This window comes from Anas acuta, chromosome 1 (assembly GCF_963932015.1).
Source record: "Anas acuta chromosome 1, bAnaAcu1.1, whole genome shotgun sequence".
NCBI lineage: Eukaryota > Metazoa > Chordata > Aves > Anseriformes > Anatidae > Anas > Anas acuta.
Window position 1 is genome coordinate 80,753,548 of NC_088979.1, and position 20,773 is coordinate 80,774,320.

Below are 20,773 nucleotides of genomic sequence, written 5' to 3' on the forward strand. Positions count from 1 at the left end.
GAAAGCAGGAGCAGCATGGCTCCCCAGGAGGTAGGAGCAAAGCACAACACACGTGCCTGCCCTGTGGCTTGCATGGTGGGAATGCCCTGCTGAGGAGCAGCCCAGAGTCACAGCACTTAGTGACAAAGGGAAGATGCAGATGCCTTTGATTTGCTTCAAAATGGGGAAGAAAACCAAACTCCCTCAACAGTTACAGCATTAGAGGAAAGCATCCCAGTTGTATATCAAAGTGTTTGGCACATACAGGCTAGGTTATGCGAGTCTTTATTCTATAAATGTCTGTAACACCTCCCATTCTTTCAAGTTCCTAACCTACTGTGCAAAACCTAAGGGGAATGTAGAAAGAGGAGTGCCTTACAACTCAACTATTTTGCCTTCAGCATCATTAAACACATTACAGTTGCGTGCTGCTGCTGGCTGCTGGGTTTCCAGTTGCTTAAAAAAACTACAAAATACAAGCAGATATGGAACACAATCTTTTATTAATAATGTATCACATTTGAACTTTGAAAAGAGTGAAATTAAAAGGCGTATTAAAACATACCCACTCTAAGCAATCTATTTTCTTCAGTAGAAAAAAAGCATACAACAGGTAGAAATACTATATACACAGTATATCAGTGTAGTCAACACACAGTTCATTCTCCTAGGACATGTACTGTGGCATGGCTGCTATAGTTCTCTAGCATATTCCTCCAAACATTGTTCTGCAAACAGATATAACGATGTTAAAATGTACCATCCCGTTGCAGTCCCGTGTGAAATCTTTAACTTTTGAATTTTTGAGACAAACCTCCAAGCACCTAGTTCAGCTTAGCGATCTCAGAACACATACAAGGTGGTGCTGTATATGAAGATACTTGTGTTAAGCTTTTCCTTCTGCTTATGTGTCGTTGGGATCCTTCCTTGTTAATGACAGTCTGCCTCAACTGTTTTGATTACATGGAAATCTGTAAACAATGTGTCTCCAATTAAACAGAGTACCTTCTGACAATGAAGCTCAGCCAGGGTTCATGATTAACTATACTTTAAACAGACTTTTCCTTTTCTCTTGCATTCATTTCAAGCAGATCTGTGTTGGGTTTATTTTATCATAAAAGGCTTTAAGCCCAAAATATAGATCACTGCAATAAGCCAGAAATCTACCCCATCCTTTTTCTGAGGAAAATCAGAAAGTAGAATGTTAGTTCTTAAATTAGTTCAGCATGTCAAAAACAAAACAAAACAAAAAAAAAAAGCAAAACAAAAAAAAGCAGGGGGGAACCCACAAGTTGCATCTGACCCTCACAACATCCTTGGGAGGGGAATATTACTATACAGGTGGGGCAGGCACACTCGCAATGGATGATCCAGACCACAGTGTGATGCACTCCAGCTCTTAAACGTATATTTGGCCTTAGTCCATGTGCGCCCTCACCCACACACTCAAACGTGAGTAGCTTCTTGCTGGTTGCCCCTCAGTCCATCTGCTGACACTGCTGATGAGCAGCAGGTCACTGCACAGCTGGAGAAGGCCCTCACGGGTCAAGCTCCAGCAACCTTCTCACACCAGGTAGAAAGGTAGCAAGTCCCAGACCTTTCAATTAAGTCTCACTTAACAAGACAGTAACTGAGCTATTACTGCTCTGCTGAGCAAGCCGCAGCAGGGTCTGAAATGTGGGTTTTTGCATGTCAGTGAAGGCCCCGTGCTTCAGAAGAACCTCAACCGTTTTTGTGTGCCCTCCTCGTGCAGCCAGATGAAGAGCTGTCAACCCCTCATCATCAGAAACGTTGATATTTCCCGAACTGGCGAGTTCTTCTACTACTTCAGAGTGCCCATTTTCCGCAGCAAGATGTAACGCTGTCCTGTTTAAAGGGCCTCTGGCCAGGACACTGGCCCCTTCATCTATCAGCAACTTCGTCGTTGCTAAATGCCCACTGCGAGAGGCCAGGTGCAGAGCTGTACATCCTTCCGCTGTTGCCGCCTCGATGTCTGCACCATGTTTAAGGAGCAGCCTCGACGTGCTCGTGTGGCCCGTTTCGGCAGCTATGTGGAGAGCAGTCTGCGAGAGCGCGTTCGGTATGTTGACATCTGACTCCAGGTCTATGAGCAGGCGAGCGACGCGGTAGTGTCCTCGCTGAGCAGCCAAGTGAAGCGAGGTCCTCCCATCCACGGTCTGCACATTTACGTTTGCACCTGGCTGCTTGGCCAGGAGCTTTACGATGGGGAGATGGCCCTGCCAGGCAGCATAGTGCAGGGGCACCCAGTCATCCTTGCCTCTGATGTTCACACTAACGCCTCTCCTCAGCAGGATCCGCACAATATTCTCTTGGCCATACTGACAGGCTATGTGGATGGGGGCTCTGCCTTCAAAATCTACCTCATTCAGGGATGCATTCTTATCAAGCAGCATTTTGGTGCTGAAATCATCCCCGTTTTGGGCAGCAAAGTGAAGAGCAGTCCACTGATCCTCATCTTTGGCATTAACATTGATTTTCCTTGCCATAATCAGCTCCACGATGCTTTTAACTTTCTTCTCAATGGCTATGTGAAGAGGGGTGGATCCTTTCTTGTTGGTGAGGTTAGGGTTAGCATTGTAGAGGAGGAGCCACTTGACACATTCTTCTTGACCAGCTTCAACAGCTAAGTGCAAAAGACTGTAGTTCCCATCTAAAACAATATCAACGTCTTGAGGCTGGAGGATCTTCATCAGCTTGCTGGTGTCTCCAGCTAAAATGGCCTCCGTTAGCTTCCTTTTCTGTATGTCTGTAGTACCAATATCTAGATGGAAAAAGACAACATCACAATGCTGATACCTGCCAATCCTTGCGTGTCCCTGGCTAGAACAGCTGGTGGCTTCGAGCAATGACTACAGACTGCAAAAATTGCCTCCCCCTCCCACTGCCATACCTGCAGAGGTTTCAGAACCGTTTCACAGGGCAGATTTGGAGCCCACACTTGTCCTTATCCTGTTTCCAATGAAACTAAGAACAAAGGATGCTGTGGTTGGTCTCCCTGCACTAATCATAGTTTGCCAAAGTGGAAAATAGACGCCTGCTTTTTGCAGTGCAGACTGAAAATGGAGGGGCGCGTGCACAACAGGGTGGTCTTTACTACAATGTTCATGGGAGCTGCTGAGAAACTTGCTTGAGCCTTCCCCAAAGACAGGCGCTCAGACTTGGGCTCTGTATAACTGAGGAAGCCACAAGCTCTTCTGGCACGTGGCATTGGCTTTAGTCCTACTCTGAGCGGGATGCTAGACTAGGTGACCTCCCTTCCAACCAGCCTTTCCATGACTGATTCTGTAATTGCTTTGATGGGGATTCAGGTCACTTGTTTTCAAAAGTAAATGAGATTTATTGTTTCTCATTAGCCCGTGTTTAGGAGCCTCCTCACTCATTTTATTTAAATAACTACCTCCTGTAAACAAATTTGTAGTGCTGACAGCAGGAGAAAGCAAGGCTAACAGTGATTTCCAGAATGTTATTCTCCATATGACCACTCTCTGACCCACCAACTCCCATGCCCTAGTCCAAACAATTACAAAAACAAACAAACAAAAAACCCGACCATTACCTGAACTCTCTCTTTCAAAGGAAAGGGAAAGGGAGCCTCTGGATGAAAAAGCGGAATCTACGGATGAAACTCCTGAAAGCCTCTTGTCGCTGGCAGCAAGTTTGGATTCAGAAGAGCTGCGGCTGAGATCCTCAGGGCCTTCCATAGTCTGTGAAATCCCTGAATCCAGCTGGGACAACAACTCTGAGAGACTGTAATCCTTAACCGATGCTAGAACAGGCTCCTGTTTCGGCTGCGATAACGCAGACATCCCCTTCAAGAGAAGCACACAAGCATTTTAGAAAGGTCAGCAAGGAAAGCTGAGCCTGAGCTTCTGCGAGAGGAAACCTCACTTTGTTAGCTTGCAGGTACCCTTGAAGCACCATTCTTGCTAAATGAATCCTACAAATAAGGCCACGGAAAACTTTTAGATGCGGGAGAGAAGCTTTCATCAGTACTCTCACAGCCACTAAAGCCACATGGCTCTTTTATCTACAGCGTTTTTTAAGCTCAGACACACCCACACAGTTCCAGCCTTTACTTCCTAACTGTCCTGTTGTCCCTCAGCAGCCCAAGGGTTCACTGGCACTCAGTTTTGTGCAGCTGATCTGTACATCTGCTGCCACTTCTGCATTCCAGGCTTTCAACAAGACCCACTCCTACCAGGCAAGAAGGTGTTAAAAAGCAACAAAGAAAAGGTTGTTTGGAAGGTACAGGCCACAGAAGAATCTGCTTCTCAGAAAAAAATTAAAAAATAAAAAAATAGTGCACTTAAACACTAGATAGAAGGAGAAAATACCTCAGACCGTTGCTTCGGGGAGCTCTTGGTGTCCAGGTCCTCAGCTATCATTTCTTTTGTTTCATCTTCTGGTTTCTCACAGAGGGCCTCTGTTTCTGAAGTGATTTCTTTGAAGAAAGAAAGACAGGGTTTTGTTTGTTTGTTTTGTCTTGTTTGTTTGCTATTAAACAGGAGTCTTCTCCTGAGATGCCCTGCTGCCTTTCTTATCACTAGAGCTTAACGGCTATTTGATGTTCTAGGAGGAGGACTCCTGTTTTGGCTATTCCACACAGCACCTCATCAGTAGGTACAGAATTGCAGCTGAGCAAAGAGTGCAAACGACTGACTGAACAGTTCATTTTCACATTCAGACCAGACTTACGGTACGTGGTGGCCACACCGCAGGACTGTGAACTAGTCTACTGCTAGCAGACTTAAAAATATGTTCCAAAAAGATGCAAAACCTCTTCCCATTAGTTCCCATACTTTGTTTGGGCAGGAACAGGGAAGTGGGTGGGGGGAAGAGGCAAATCTCTGTCATTAATGTGAAATAAAGCTACTTAGAGATAGTACTTGCTACACTCCTTTGCACATCTCAGTTTGTAACAGGTGCTTTTGGGTGAGTTCAAACCTTTGAGCAGAGCTGCCTTTGTTATGGGCAGAAAGACAAACGCACAAATTGTTTTGTAGAAAAAAAAAAAAAAGGCAATTCTGTTTCTTAGCACACAATGGTGTATTTCAAGAGCCAGGGTGTTCAACACTTTGGTATGGTAAAAAAAAAAAAAAAAAAAAGCACACCAAGTCCAGCTTGGCAGGCATATACCCTGATACAAACGATCAGAACTGAACATAAACCACCTCCCCTCAAGGTACTGGCTAAATGGATCAACTGGCTCAGTACAGATCTTATTCCTGACGTGTTTACATAACGCTGTCATGGTCAGACTTGTCCCCAGATAATCTCTTCCTCCATGAATGAATAAGTGGCCTGTATCATTGTCTCTCCCATACAATGTGCTCTGTTTATTCTGTCACAAAGGTTCACAGCATTTACCCCAAGGATTAGCAGAGTCCTGAGCAATAACATGACTCATAGAAGAAGAAATAGGCGGCCAAGTTACGAGGAAATCTTACCTTGAAATGTTGGCCGTTCACCAGGATCATCTTGCCAACATTTTTGCATCAGTTTGATCAAGTTATTACATGAATGAGGTCTGGATTTGGAAACAGCAGGTAGCTCTGGGCGGTGGCCTTTAACTACTTTTACCATAATATGTAAAATGTTGTTTTCCTCTGTAAAGCAAAAGCACACAAATGAAGCTCTCGCAGCAAAAGGAAGGATTTCTCTTTTGTCTAACAGCATTAACAGTGTATTAGGCAAAAACTTGTTTTTCATGCAATATTTTTGCTAGATTTCTTTACCAACAGGGAAAAAGGAAAAATTGGACCTATCCTCCCACACCATATTCAGCAACACAGTAACATCTACTTCCAGTTATCAGTTAAAAATCAATCGGCAGTAAGCGACTGTGTGCTTTTTCTGCCCATAAAAGGTGCAGAACCAAAGAAAAAACAACACCAAAACAGTCCTTTGCTACGTCTCTTTGGATTTCCGTATCTGCTATAAGAAAACTGAAGAACAGTTTTTACAAAGACCAGGTACCCAAACTTTTCATAAAGGTAAAGGAAGACCACAGGTCAAGCAGTGAAGCAATGTGGCTCTTGATTCTTAAGCCAACCACTGGGCTAAACGGGATCTCTCACTAGAAGAAAAATGAATAGTAGACTGGAACCTGCTCAAACACGTTTGCTATACATAGGCTAGTTGCATACAAAGGAAAATAGTCATAAAGAATAAATAACTGCCTGTAGATTGGTACATTTACTGTGGGGCGGAACAAAGCTTACTCTCACAGGCAGAGGTTTTTTTTTTTTTTTTTCTTTTAAATCTGCACCCACAATCTACAAATAAACTCCAGAGCCTCTCTACAGAGAAGCTGTTTCTGAAAACAGGATGGCTGCCTGCCAGTTGGCTTTGGCCTGCGCTGTTCCTTGCTGGCCACCAACATCTGACAGAAGTCTGAGCAGGCCACACACTGACATGGATCAGTACAGCAAACTCCAACAAAAAATACAGCAAACTGCAAAAAAAAGGGTGCACATCAGGGCACCCTGTGGCACCATAGGTTCTGCTTTTAGGATGTAGGTCAAAGGAGAACCTAAAATTACGCTTGGCATTTGAGATCTTACATATGCTGATGGCATAAGAGTGTAGGAATTTGGAGGACATGCATCATACTTGTAAACTGGGGCTGGTGGGGAGGGAAGCGTGTTTATCAATGGAAGAAAGGGAAAAAGAAGTCCAACACAACCCACAACACATCAGACTTACCTGCAAAAGGCTTTTTCTGTGTAAGAACTCCCCAAATCACAATGGAAAAGCTACAAACAAATACAAACAAATACTTTTAGAAAAGCTTTAAAAAACAGAAACAAACAAAAAAATACCACTATACAGAGTGTAACATGTTTTGGTAAATTCACTTTTCTTGGCCTTCACTTCTGCATGCATTTCAGCTGAGAAACACACACAGCAAGATGCAGCCAAGAACCATGATCTGAAAGTCTACTTTGTGCAGGGAGGGACCTGAGGCAGTGAACACAGAGCTGCCAGAGACTGCTGATTTCTTGTTAACATCTACCAATTACTCCACAAAGACACTAACAAGATCAGAGAGCAGCAAAGAATTACTGGGGATGTTATTTAATACTTCTACCCTGCAAGACAACTATAAAAAAATATATAAACATTCCTCTTCCAACATGACATTCTTTTAATCTACATCTATGACTTCCTTTTCCTAATAACCTTACCATGAAAGAAAAACCAAAGAGATAGTGATGAAATCCACTAAAGATAGCTAAGAATTTTGTCACAGACTAGAAAAGTAGGTCAGAATGTACCTTTTGACGGGGAAATTTAAGGTGGCCTGACTGCCTCCCATGCCAGTTGCTAATAAATAAATGTTTCTTAGAATGATTTCCATAATGCTGAAGACCAGGATCAGCTGCAGTTTGTTAAAAGTCTTCTACATTGTAAAGATTTGCATAAAGAGAACTAAACACGAGCCTTTGCAAAACGAGGCTCAAACAAGAGTTAGGAGCTTCACGGTCAATTAAGTGTTATAAACAGAAAAAAAGAGGACTCATTAATTTAAAGCCCTTTTTTTAGGTGTTTTCTCAGTTAACTGACCTGTACACATCATGCTTGGTGTCAAAACACCTGTTTTTTTCTTTGATGCGTTCGGGAGGAAGGTATGCAATTGTGCCACACAAGCCGTCCATGCTGAGGTCATGGGAATGGGACAAGCCATTGCACTTTGCGAGTCCAAAGTCAGAAATCTGCAAAAGACAGAGGAGGAGGGGAGAGAATTAAGTGCGTGCTACCATTAGACTTCAGAGGAGCTGAAAACTTTTCTGTAGAGAATGACGGATGACCCCAAAAAAACAGTGAGCACACTCTGGAAGCATTACGCTGTGGTAGGCTTTTCTTCTTATGGTTAAGCTAAAAAAAATTAAGCAGCTTTTTGCAAGCAGCGGCACGTCAGCCCATTACACAGCAAACACAACAAACAGTCAGCCAATTTATTGCAATTTAAAACCAGTCAAAATTCAGCTAGTGCAAACTACAGGTTAATGCAATTCCTGGTCTCGCTACCCCCTTTCCCTATGTAACATCATGGTGTATGCTACGTTGAACTGTTCTCAGCACCTATTTTCGAGCTCGTGGTCTGAAAATGAGTGCAAGAGAATTGCTCTTTCAGATATCACTGTTCCACTGACCATACCAGCAAGGACCAAGCCCAGCACCAGAGGCACAAAGTGTTTAAAACACACAGACACACACACTGAACCCACACGGGGAATTCTTTTTGGCAACTAGCAGATATAGCAAGTCGGTGCAGTGACGCAGTGAACACAGCTGAAGTGAACTAAACAAGTGACAGCAAGTTTAGAAAAAGGAAAACACACCTCCACTTTAATTTGAAGTGTCAAACAAATATGCATTCATTTGCTCTCAAAGGCATACCAATCATCAAGCAAACAGATAGGCAAGGAATTTTCCTTTGTCTTACTTATTTCCCACTGGTCAAAAATGTCTATTATGTTAAGTGGAAATTTCAAGAAGAGCCAAGCCTTTTTTTTTGACCACTCTGCCCACTGATTTTGGTCTACACGTTAGATAAGGTTTCTCCTTCAAGCAACATCCCCCCAGCACCACCACCACAAAAAAAAAAAAGAAAAAAAAAAGACATGTATCTTCTTTTTATCTAATAAATGCTCAGGTTTTTCAATGACTCATTCCCCTAGCACCTTTTTGATCTTCACAGCTTCTCCTTTGAGAAAGTTTTCCCTCAAAACAAGAGGCATAATTAAAAAAAAACCTTCATTTTATTTTCTGAAAGAGGCTCCGGCTCTACCCTTTCAGAAGCTTCTCTCTAAAGATAACCGCAAGGCTAGCTGTAACACGTCCCCGTTATTGGAAAGGGGTAAAACTGCAGCCAGCCCCACGCTGCTGGAGAGGAGGCAGGCTGCAGAGCCATCACTCTGCAGATGCCAGGAATCTCCCCTTGTCATAAAACAAACAAACCAGCCCACGCAGCTTCGGCACGAACTTCTCCCAGGAACAAACAGCTCGGGAGAGACGTTCAGGAGGGGGCCTGTACCCTAGCACGCAGGTATTTCCCACCTGCTGCCTGCCTGGATCTTAAATCTGTAGGGCAACGCGGGAATGACTTTGGAAGAAGACAAAAACCTGAAGTCATCTGGAGGAGCAGTTTCCCGTGCCCGCGGGGCTGTGCTCTCAGAGGGGACCTGCTGGAGGCCCGAAAAGCAGCAAGCAGGCAAGATCAACAAGCCAACTGCTCTTCCTGGTGGTCCCAGGAAGCCACAGGATTTGGGGGCAGCTGGTGCTCGACGGGAGCACCAAAGCACAGCGCCAGCATCGTGCAAGCCCTCGGTGTCGGGTTAGCAAACGCTGCGAGTCCTGCAAGCCCGAACAGATCCAGCCTGGCGGAGCGCTGCTCTGCTTTGATTAACGCCAAGCAGAGGGCTTGCACACACACCTCAAGAAACCCACATGGCACGCAGGGGTAATTTCACAGAAAGGCACCTTCCTCCCTGCCCGAACAATACCAGGTTTCCTGCTGTGTAGGTGAAGAGAGAAGATGAGTTGCAGGCAGCGCGGTGACCCTGCTGTGTTATGGTGGGCCACCAGCTGTGCCACAGGGCACGCAGCAGGCCTCACGCCGAGCCTACACACCAAAAAACTGCTACAGCACATGGTGTACCCCACACACAGCCCTCCAGGCCTGCACAGCTTCCCCTTGCAAACCTGGCTGTGAAGGGCCAGGTTTTACACAAAATAAAAGGCGATTTATCCGCAGAGCAGAGCCCCAGTCGCACCAAACACAGCAGAGAGCGCCGGCGCTCGGAGAATTGTCACCTGCCAGGCTGACACAAAGGAGCAGGATGCCGCAGACAGCCCTTGTGGCTTTCCCGAGTCCCTTTAGGGTAAATTTTCCACGCTGCATGGGGTAGTTAGTTAGTCATGCAGCTTCTTTTAACGTCAGTGGGAACTGCGCAGTGGGTGGAAGGCAGCCATTTGCCTTATCTCTCCTGCCTTGAAATTGCTGGTTCTGCCGCACCAGGCGTCCCTGCTCCTTCCTCACATCCCCACCGGCCCCAAGCCCACCCCAGCACCAGCCCTGTGCCTGTGTGTCACGCTCTGCATGTTGCCTTGCTCCTCGCCTTACTCATTTTGGATGGATCCCACCACGCTTCAGAAGCATACCTAATATCCGCGGAGCTAAGGGGAGACACGGAGGCGACAGACTGCTGCATGCAAAACATGTGGTGAAGGGGTAGGAAGAAGAGGAGAAACACGGGCCAAACCCCACACAGGCAGTGGGATTGTACATGTTCAGACAGCTCAGGTGCTCTCGGCCTTTTAAAGGGCTGCATGAAAAGAAACACGTGAGCAGCCACTGGGGAGGGGAGCTGCACGTGCTCCCCGGCCCGCAGCCCAGCAACATGACTGCCAGGCTGCAGATCTGAAGGGCATTTTCCATAAACCTTCTTACTGGTTTGGTTTAAATCAAGTGTTCTGTGCACGCAGCCTAGCTGCTTCTGTCAATGGCAAACATTTCCATTGCAGTTTGCTAAAATCCACTCACTTGCAAGGTTTTAGATGCTTGCGTTGGCTGAGTTATTTTTTACAGCTTCTGTAGAGACCAAAATCTCTCTCTTCCCCTCTTTTTCTTCTCCTTTTTTTTATTTTTAAAAATATGTAACCCAAGCAGTGCAGGGATCTAGCTCCTAGGAACAAAAACAATGCCTGGAAACTGATGGCTCCCAATAGCCCACCCTAATGCACGCGCGCAGTTCCTGATTGTCATTTTTCTGCAAATCAGGCTCAGGAATCCACCACAATGGACTCGGGGACAGAGTTCACCCAAAGGTTTCCTTCAACAAATAGGTAACATAAAGCAGTCAGATTAATTTTTAATCTCTGCTGGCATTCCTGGTATTTGTTTCTGGCCCAACTGTCTGTGCACTTGGTGACTGAGGATGCCACCACATTTGTCCACAGGGTTTTGATGACGGGCTTTTGTTTTTGTTTTTTTTTCTTCTTTATTTTTCTGAGGGCAAGGTGGAAACATTGTTTGGTTTTGTTTTTCAAAAAATGCAAGAAAGTTTTAAAAGACTTACATGGATTATAGATTTGGAATACGAAACATTAGGAATAAAAAAAATAATTCTCTTGATTCCACATGTAGACACACAGCACCTCAACTTCAATCATGTATGTTCAGAAACACTGGTATGAAGACTTCAGCTAGCTACAAAACAAAGTCCTTTTAAAACAGATTGTGTTCCTACCCTTTTCTAACGTGTCCTGAAGCTTTAACTCTAAAATCTGTTTTAGCTGAGATGTTTGCATGGACTAAAATTTTGGGCAGCCCTGTGTGGTGCCAGGAGTTGGACTCAATGATCCTCAATGGGTCCCTTCCAACTTGGGATATTCTGTGATTCTTCAGAAGAGCAGAAACCACGGTCAAACATCCACTTTAATCCATCACAAACATGCATTGCCACAGCAGGGATGGTTTTGCTTGCTCTCCTCTGCGACTACTAGAGAGAATTGATCGAGGTGAGAATCAGCTTGGCTGGCTGGCATCAAAGAGCCAGGTAACAACAGCCCCAGACAGACACCTTGATCAGGAGGGGTGGGAAATGGAGAAGGGACTCAGAAAACAAAGCCTCTTCTCCTTTCTAATAACAGGAAAGCACTTGCAGCTGATAAAAAAAAAAAAAAAAAGTGGCTGTGTTAACTCCATCAGCTAGTCTAATGAAAGAGAACCTCTTGTCACCAGCCTGGCCTCCAGCTATTACCTTGACCTACAGTACATGGAGAAGCTTTTTTTTAAGGAACTGCGAGCTCATCTTGATTCAAGTTCTTTGAAAGAAAATCTGGAGATGAAAAACAATTGGTGGGATTTGCCAGTGTATGTACCTATAACGTGTAAGCTGTATAAGAGAAACAAGGACAGTAATGTTTTTCCCCAAAGGTATTAAGCTGCAGGCAAGCTTCATTTTAAAAACCTGAATGAAAAGTAACTCTTTTAAGAAGATAAACCTGAGCAGCAGTAACTGAGCATGTGGGCACGGCAGCTGCCAACAAGTCAGGCGGAGAGGTTTTGCACAGGGGCTGTATTCACCTGCGGAGGGCTCTGGAGAGAGATCCCATGGGATCTCCGAGCACTGAGTGTGCTACCGCCTGCGAGGGCAGCGCAGGAATGCGGCACTGCTTCCCCGCCGACAATTGCCACATCCCAGGGAGCTGGAGGAGGGATCCTGATTTTGTACAGGGGACAGCAGGCTGAAGAACAAGCTCGTTAGATGTGGTAGAGGTGAGCGAAAGCGAGGTGTTAAGCAGCTTGTAAGTATTTGAAGGCAGCATGTGTGAAACACCAGAGAAAGGGGCAGGGTGGATCTTGTTGATAGAGAGAAGCAACAAGCTGAAATTAAGGAAAAAAATGCAGGCTGTTTGTTGCTAGCAAAGCTTGCCTGGGTATGCAATAATCCTCCCAAAACCACGTTGCTTAAGGCAACCGAGATATGGAGAGGAAGGGAGCTCCCACCTAAGACTCGTTTCGGGACAGGAGGCATCCTACAGAGGACAGCAAAGCCTTATCCTAAGTTGCACGTTACATACATACACTTAAAATCACCAGAGAATCCCCCAGCGTGCCTTTGAGAAAATTAACAAATACACAGCTATCTGCATCCCAGCTCAGGCTAATCTCACCCTCTTAATTACCCCGCCAATAACAAAATTCAGTACACACACTTATGTAACACGCAGGAGACGGCTTTATGATACGGAGGCACCCACTTGATGATAAGTTGTGTGCAACACCACTGCGTTAGTCATCATCCTCACTTCGGGTTTTTACAGTAAGTGTTGTGCTCGTAAAAGAAGAAGGGCGTGTTTCCATTTAACTAGCAACATGGCACAGAAGCATTCCTAATGTACTCCACTGTAAGTCTGTCTGTTTCCTGGCTCAAGGGCAAACAGCTTATAAAAATCCTCCCTACCTCCAAACTCTTCTTTTGCAGTCTGCAACATCTCTTCACACACTTTAGGATCCTATTAGGGACAGGTCACCTACTAAATTAACACTAACGTTTAAAAAGTAAAAACACTTCAATCATTAGCTTCATTAGCCTTCCAGCAAGAAAATGCGCATTAAATCAAGCTGCAGGGTCTGAAATTTAATTACAAGTTTCACATCACACAAAAAGGAGGTTTGGGGCCACATTTTTAAAGTGAAGACTCCTCACAGAATATGCACATCGCCTATTTTGCATGTGGGTTCCTATGTCTGCTTTGCTGCATGGAGGGGTTTCCACGATGCTTGCAGATCTGAAAGAGCTCTGGCTGGAAAAAAAGGTTGGGATCAGACCATTCTTTTCTGAGCTTAATGGAAAGGGTCTGAAGAACATGCTCTACATACAGAACACAAAGCAGCAACACTTTAGGGATGTTGACAATGACCTCACCTGAAAAAAATGTGTGTGCATTTTGTACTTTGCCCCCTTGTATTACATCACTGTGCAGATATAGGCTATGCAGGAGGCAGATATCAGGCAAGATTTCAACCTCCTGAAATGGTGAGAAAAATACAGCCTTCACATCTTGGCTCACAGATGAGTCAAGAATTAGGAATTTAAGAAGTTATGCAAGCGTGCATAAAGTTTAGGTAAATAAATCCTTAACAAAGGCCTTTGAGCACCAGCGTGTGGGAATATACTTCGTACAGTTCAGATCTTGATGTTCTGGCCATCATACCAGGACTGTCTGTAGTTGTCTTGTACCTCAAGAAGAAAATCCTCCTAACAAGTAAACCATAAAGTGCCCTAGAAAAAAAGGTGACTGTGTCCAGACTGATTCCATTAGGCACATGCTTCCTATGGCTCCAACCCTCTCAAGACATCAGGGAAGGTATTTCCATTTCCTGAAAACTTCAATTTTAGAATAGTGCAACAAATCCACGGCCATTTGGCCAGATTGAGGAGGACAGGAAGACAGGGAGAAGATGGATGATGGTGCTGAAAGATCTGTGACTACTTGTGCTGAATTATATCAGCCAGGTATGGTTAATCCTGCACTTTTAGGCTCAATAATTTGGCTACTGATTTGGAAAAATAAAAATAAAAATCAGGGAAAAGGTACACTTCAGTCTCTTTCCTCTCCAAAAGGAAGAATTAGAAAGCAAACAATCTCCCTAGACCAGCTGTCAAAACAGAACCTCCAACAAAGAAGGCCAGCAAACATGCTAGCTTACTCTGGAAGAGGATGATAAAAATAATTCCATACTGATAGAGCCAGAAACATTTCCCTAAGTGACCTCTGGTATTCATAAGCAGTCATGACAGGGATACTTTTTCACTGTATGTGCTCTGGGCAAAGGAAAGAAGACAGTGAGCTGCCTCCAGGAAGGCTCTGCTTCTCCAGACTCCCACTGTACATGAGATTTGGGTATTTAGTGCAACGTACAAAGCCAGAAGGACTCAGACAGAACAAGGTTGCCACTGGGAGCTGCAGAACTGGCAGAGATGACTTGGAGAAAAAAGCAGCGTGAGTCTCTATGTTCTCACCTGCTTTATGGCCTGTCTGTGAGGAAGTTTGTAGCAGAAGGCGCTGGGCTCACAAACCCAGAGTCTGCTGTGCTAGCACCCACCTTCTCACAGGCCCTGCAACTCCACCTCTGTTTATGTACCAAAATGGTGCGTAAATCAGGTAGACAAGTTTGAGGATCGGACTTTTGGCGGGATTTTGGCGGGCATTTTCCTAATTCAAAAGGAATGCTTCTGGGCCTCTCTCTGGCCTCTGAGCTCAGCACAGCAGGAATATCCCAAAGCGGGGTTTGGGCTCAGAGTGCCCAAGGCATACCTTGACATGGTAGTGGGCATCAAGCAGGATGTTGGCAGGCTTGAGGTCCAGGTGGAGCAGCGGAGGGGACATGCAGTGCAGGAAGTTCATGCCCACGGCCGTCTCGTGGATGATTCGGAAGCGCAGCTCCCAGGGCAGAGGCTCGGAAGCCAGGAGCTTTTCCAGGGACCCTGTTTCCATGTACTCCATGACCAAGCCAACCGGCTCTTTGCAGATGCCATAAACAGGGAGGATGTAGCGAAACTTTGCCATTTCCATCTTCCTGGCTTCTTCCAGTAACTCCATGCGCTCCCTGCGTGGAAGAGGATATATGGTAAAGGATGGAGTGGCTGCTTGCTCCCGAAAAAAAGCGCACACCACGTTTAATTTCCTAAGGAATTATGAAACTGAAAAACACATTTCGTGATCGTTGCCTGGCTGGACCAGGCTGCATCTCTCCAGCCTCTGCCCCAGGCACGTTGTCACATTTACTGGCTTGGCTTTGTGCTGCCGATGACAGCTCAGAGCTGCCGAACCGCAGGCAAGCTGCAGACTTCAGCAGCACAAATCCCCCTAGCGCACGGCCTGCCTCTCCGCTTTGATGTGTCCGTGGCTAGGAAGAAGCCCCAGCCGTGTAATGCCCAGGTTCGCCACTGCCATACCTCCCCGGGCTCAAGGCAGCAGCTTTCTGTGAGTCAGGAGGCTGCCTCCACCAGGAGTGAACACAGCCAGCACTGCTTCAGCTGCCCTGCTGACACAGGCTGACAGCACACGGAGCCAGGGCTGGCAGCCAGAGCCCCTCAGACTCATCCTTTAGGAGGGGAAGCTCCCTGCTGCGACCAGGGGGATGAGGCACAAGCCTCCCTTCCACCCAAATCCAGCCGTGGCACTGTAGCACTACCTGTCCGAGGCTGATCCTCGTTATTCAGGAGGTACCGAGCACCCATGGGCTGCACAGATCTGACATGCCCAACTTTTCTCCTCCTTAGCGGTGGGTCTGACCTAGCAAGAAGCAGCAGACCTTTTTCCGAGGTAAGATCAGGCTAAGAAACAACTTAAGAGGTAAGGACAAGATATTGGGAAGAAAAAAAAAAAAAAGTGAAATCGTTTCTCTCCATTAACCATGTTGGCTCCTGCTGCTCCCTACAGCAACTTGCTTGTGAAATAATTGCCTTTGTAGACAAGTACCCAGTTTGCTCTCTGGCATGCTGGAAGGGAGCGCCTGTGAATAACACAACCAACTCCTTGCCCCCAAGCCACATGCATAGCCAGCATAATTCACCAGGCTTCAGCGAGCTGAGTGCTGGAGTCACGATGTAAAACACCCGTCTGAGCCCTCCAAGGCAGAGCAGGAGCCCAGCAACAGCTCAAACCTAACAGGAGCCGCAGGGCTCACGGGGACCAGGGGTTCCCTGGCTAAGGACAGGCTCAGAAAGAGTCACCAAGGTCAGAGAGAGAGAGAACAGCTGCTCGAAATTGCCTATTTTCCCCAGCAAAGAGAGGATTTCCACTTCCAGCAAAGTGGAAATCAGACCAGGCTGAGATGAAAGGTCCCTACCTCCCCTCTCCGCCCCGCGCAGGGCGCTGCTGGCGCTGTCACTGTGCCCATCGCCTCAACATCCAAGCCCTAATGCTACAGCAAAGGACGCTGTGGTATCGCTGAAGTCCAGTTTGAGCAGATCAAAGTCTGTTTTTTTTTTACGCTGCTCAGTTACTCATAGTGCTTAGAAATTATTCCAATAATCACCAAGAAAACTCCCTCCAAAGGAAAAAAGATGCTTGCGAGGTTTCTAAGTCAAGAGGCATGGGCCTAGCCTCTGTTACAGCTTCTTATTTGGCACCTATGTGGTTAAAGAGTCAGAATTATCTTCTCTAAACACTTCGTCTCCCTTCCCCCCTCCACATATTCTAAAATTACAGTGATTTCTTAAAAAAGTTTGCATCCAGGACTGCTCAGCTCCCCTAAATCTAAGGGTACATACGCTTTCAAAGCATTAGGGGACAGGGGCACGCACTGGAAGAGATCTAGCCCTGGGTTCAGGGGCAGATACCATCTTCCAGAGAAGATGCTGACAGATCAACCATTTTCCAAGCAATTAGAAATATCAGCTAAATCAGCACGTGGGACCTCGGGCACCCCCGAGGCAGCCCCTGCTCCTGCTGAGGGTCAGGCCGAGCTGCTGCCACGCTGTGTGGGTTCTCCCGAAGATGCAGCGGGGCCCGACGCTCGTAGCACAAACCCTGCTGCTGCAAGACCTGCGAGAATTACAGCTGTACTCACATTTGCATGCACCCAGTCTTTGTGCCCTACAGATAGTGTTCTGTGCACAAAAATACAACTTTAAGCTCAGCGGGCAGCCCTCGCCAGGCTCCTTCGTCACCCACCTGAATAAACGCAGCATCTGCTAACAGCAAGAAATCCCTAAAACCAGCTCAGTTTCTAAGTCCCACTCCACTTCTAAATCCAGGTCCTGCAGAGGGCTTTGCTCATTTTGTCCCAGCCAAGGAGGCGTACCTTGCCACCTCCACACCTGGTAGCCACCCTCACCACCCTGCACACCTAGCCAAGAGCCCTCTCTGGGAACCGCTACGTTGTTCGGGCTCGTTAGGGCCTGCGTGATTAGGTTCAGCTACAAGAAATTCACCTCCGGGTTGTTCTTGCACAGCTTGCCCCCTTTTTCTCCAGCTAGACTTCTGCTCTGGCCAACGGAGGTAAGGAAAAAAAAGACTTTGCTTTCTCCACTGCAGGTCCTGGGTGTACCCTCCTCCACCTTTCTGGACCACACACTCTTTTCTTCAGGTTTACAGTGAGGGCATCTGGAGCTACACAATGTCAGGGGACAGAAAGTGGCAACGAATAAGGGTTTAGAAATGGAATTTGGCTAGACAGCCTGAGAGGGCTTGGGTTTAAAGGGAAAAATATCTCTGAAGAATAAATTCTTCTTCTGCTTGAGGCCACTTCACTCTCCAGTGAGATAATTGCCAAGGGAATTACTCCAAATCTACTGCAGAAACAGTAGGAGAGACTACAGAGCACTACCACCACCAAATCATTACAAACAGGGTATTAATGTGGTACCAAATAAAGAAAGAAAGAAAGAAAGCTTCTGTGCTATGCAGTTAATGTTTCTGATATCACTTGTAATTTTAACTCTGTATCCAGACAGTTCCAAGAAACGGCTTGTCAAGTGAACCTCCTGGATTAACAGTTTAATTATACAGGCTTGTTTCAACCAGCTCGAACAGCCTGTGAACTACAGGGGCGGTGTTTTATTTTGTCTGTGCCTGCCCCCCCACCCCCCCCCTTCCACAAATTCACAATCTCAACTCAGTTTTATTCTGCAGAAACAGCTTTTTCAAAGGCCAGGGACCCCTCCAACTTCTAATTAACACTCCCCTTAAGTGCATGAAATATATCCTGTAGTAAAACAAATGAACCCATCTTTCGGTAACTGGATTGCCAAGATGAGCTGCGTGCTGCAGGAGTCCCCTGCCCTCAAAGGTCCCAGATTCCCACAGAATTTTTGTTCACCATACATCACGTCCATACAATCTCTCTCACATCTGCAAACCTCACAACCACTGACAGACTGGTGGATCTCTATTGCACACCGAATACCGGTACAGAGATTTGGTAGCATCTCTCAAAATTAATCCTTCACGTTACAATAGGCGGCGACATCCTTTCTGCTACACTCTAAAAATTAACTTTTGAATACGTTTCTAAACATATTCCACAAATAATACTGCAGCACGGGAAACCTTCTGCGACTCAACCACCTCACACCCCACGGAGCGAGCTGCAGAATCAGCTCGTGGGCTGGCGGAGATCCCGGCGATCGAGGTGGAGCTGGAAAAGCTCCATCGGCAAGACTTGGCCACGCTCCCCACCTCCTGCACAGATGCTGACCTGCCGGGAAGTCGCCGCTGTCCCTCAGACCAGCGGGACGCTTCCAAAGTGCATCCCAAAACCCTCCGGCCCCCTTCATTTGGGATCGTGCCGTGCCCTCCATCGGGGGCGGCCGAGCTGCAGCATGTTCCCACCACACGGTGCCTTGCCCTGGCAAGGGGCAAGGAGCCTCCAGACCCCATTCTGTGTTTCCACTCCTTTCACAAGGACCGAAGCACCGGACCAGGGCAGGGCAAAACGCCTTGCGAGCAGCCCCAAGCGAACAGGCGGGCGCACGCTGCAGCTCTCGCCAAGCCGAGCTGCTTCGAGCGGCCAAGCGTCGCTATTCCCAGCCCCACCACATCTCGTGGTGGCCTGGGCTTCGCCTGAGTGCGATAAATGCCACGTTTGCTTGGGGAATGACGAATTTCCAGGCTGCCTTTGCCGTGTCTGGCCACACGCGTGGCTGCCATGGGCTGCGTGCGTGGGGCCAGGCTTGCTCCATTTACTCGCTCCCAAGGCTCTGGGCTACGCCGCCTGCTTCGCCACCCCAAAAATAAGGGTACGCCAGCAGGGCAGACAGCATGACAACCCAGTTTGGCCTCGGAAGCGTCTGAACTGCTGTTACGCATTCGCTGCGTAGGTGAACCAAAAAAAATAAGAAAGCAAAATCCCCGAGGTTTTGGGGGTCTCCTCCCAAAGCGGGCACAGCCGAGCCCTTCCACCCCTCCCCGCCCCGGTCCCGGTCCCGGTCCCGGTCCCGGTCCTTACTTCTCGTCCACATGGAGGCTGGGCGAGCACTTGATGGCGAGCCATGTCTTCCAGTGCAGGTGGCGCACCTTGTACACCTGCCCGAAGCCCCCCGAGCCGATCTTCTCCCAGCTGCCGAACTCGCTCTCCTCGAAGGCTCTCAGCAGCCCCACGGCCCAGGGGGAGCCGCTCTCCATGGCTGAGACCGACCCTGCCCTGCCCTGCCCGGCTCAGCACGGCTCGGCTCGGCTCGGCTCCGCCGCCCTCCCAGCGCCGGCCCAGGTGAGTCAGGTGCGGCCGAGCATGGGGGAGGCGGCGCCGTCATTTCCTGGGCCGGGCCCGGCCATGGCGCTGGCCCCGCCGCCTCCTCCTCCTCCCTGGGAGACGGGGAGGAGAAGCTCGGGCCCCGGGGGGTGGCCGCCCCCTGCTGCCTCCCCGGCTCCTGCACCCCGGGGTCGGGGCTCTGCCGTGAGGGGAGCCCCGGAGGGCGTCCTCGGCGCCTCTTAGGCTCTGGGAATTGTGCTGACTGCACTCACAGTGTCACAGGATTGTCTAGGTTGGGAGAGACCTCCAAGATCACCCAGTCCAGCCTCTGACCTAACACTAACAGTCCCCACTAAACCATATCCCTAAGCTCTACATCTAAACGTCTTGTAAGACCTCCAGGGATGGTGACTCCACCACTTCCCTGGGCAGCCCGTTCCAATGCCTCACAACCCTCTCACTAAAGAAGTTCTTCCGAACATCCAACCTAAACCTCCCCTGGCACACTCGTGTGTCTGTGCTTTATAGTTGCCTTGGCACGAGGGATTTTGATTAGCCCAGCTGCAGACTTCAATCCCTGAAGTGTTTTTTGGGGTCTAATTGCAGGACCGATGGATGAGGTGAAATCAGTTGCTGAGACACTGCAGCTGAAAAGGGACCTGCAACCTTTGGTACATCCCGTAATCCTAGGGAGGCTTCTCCTATCTGCATCGTGACCTTCACGCCTATCACATGGCTAAAGGTTAATAAAGCTCCTGTTTGTTTGTTGTAACGAATATCAGACCTGGGTTTGTTGTTCTAGGCAGTTAGTGTACAATTTACTCTGGCGGGTTAGGCAACAGACAGAGGACAATGTGTTTTAAAGCTGGGGTAATATAAGTAAGTCACTTTGTTGTCTTTGCAAAGCTCCATTTTAAAAGAATCTACAGAAACGTTTAATTACTCCCAAGACATGGGACATCAAGTCTGTTCTCAGGGCTTTATTCCACATGGACTCCTTCCTGCTTAATTTACTCTGGATTAAACGAAACAATTGCTTACTCTGAATGAGACCGTATA

General features: G+C 47.3%; 1 protein-coding gene across 1 annotated transcript; it reads right to left on the minus strand.

The window, feature by feature from the left end:
- Positions 1-463: 463 nt before the first annotated feature.
- RIPK4 (receptor interacting serine/threonine kinase 4) lies at positions 464-19,811 on the minus strand. Its single transcript, XM_068684584.1, has 8 exons — positions 19,472-19,811; positions 14,833-15,124; positions 7,567-7,715; positions 6,706-6,755; positions 5,448-5,606; positions 4,335-4,441; positions 3,557-3,809; positions 464-2,761 (listed from the first exon to the last, which is right to left on the minus strand). Exons 1-8 carry the CDS (start codon positions 19,645-19,647, stop codon positions 1,584-1,586), a joined length of 2,364 nt encoding a protein of 787 aa, XP_068540685.1. The 5' UTR covers positions 19,648-19,811; the 3' UTR covers positions 464-1,583.
- Positions 19,812-20,773: the final 962 nt, after the last annotated feature.

Bases quoted from the DNA above. Each gene is read 5' to 3' on its own strand.
- RIPK4 (XM_068684584.1), bottom strand. From the start codon at position 19,647: ATGGAGAGCGGCTCCCCCTGGGCCGTGGGGCTGCTGAGAGCCTTCGAG. The intron at 15,125-19,471 runs GTAAGGACCGGG...TCTTCCACGCAG, and splicing joins AGCCTCCATGTGGACGAGAA to GGAGCGCATGGAGTTACTGG. The intron at 7,716-14,832 runs GTATGCCTTGGG...TGTCTTTTGCAG, and splicing joins ATGCCCACTACCATGTCAAG to ATTTCTGACTTTGGACTCGC.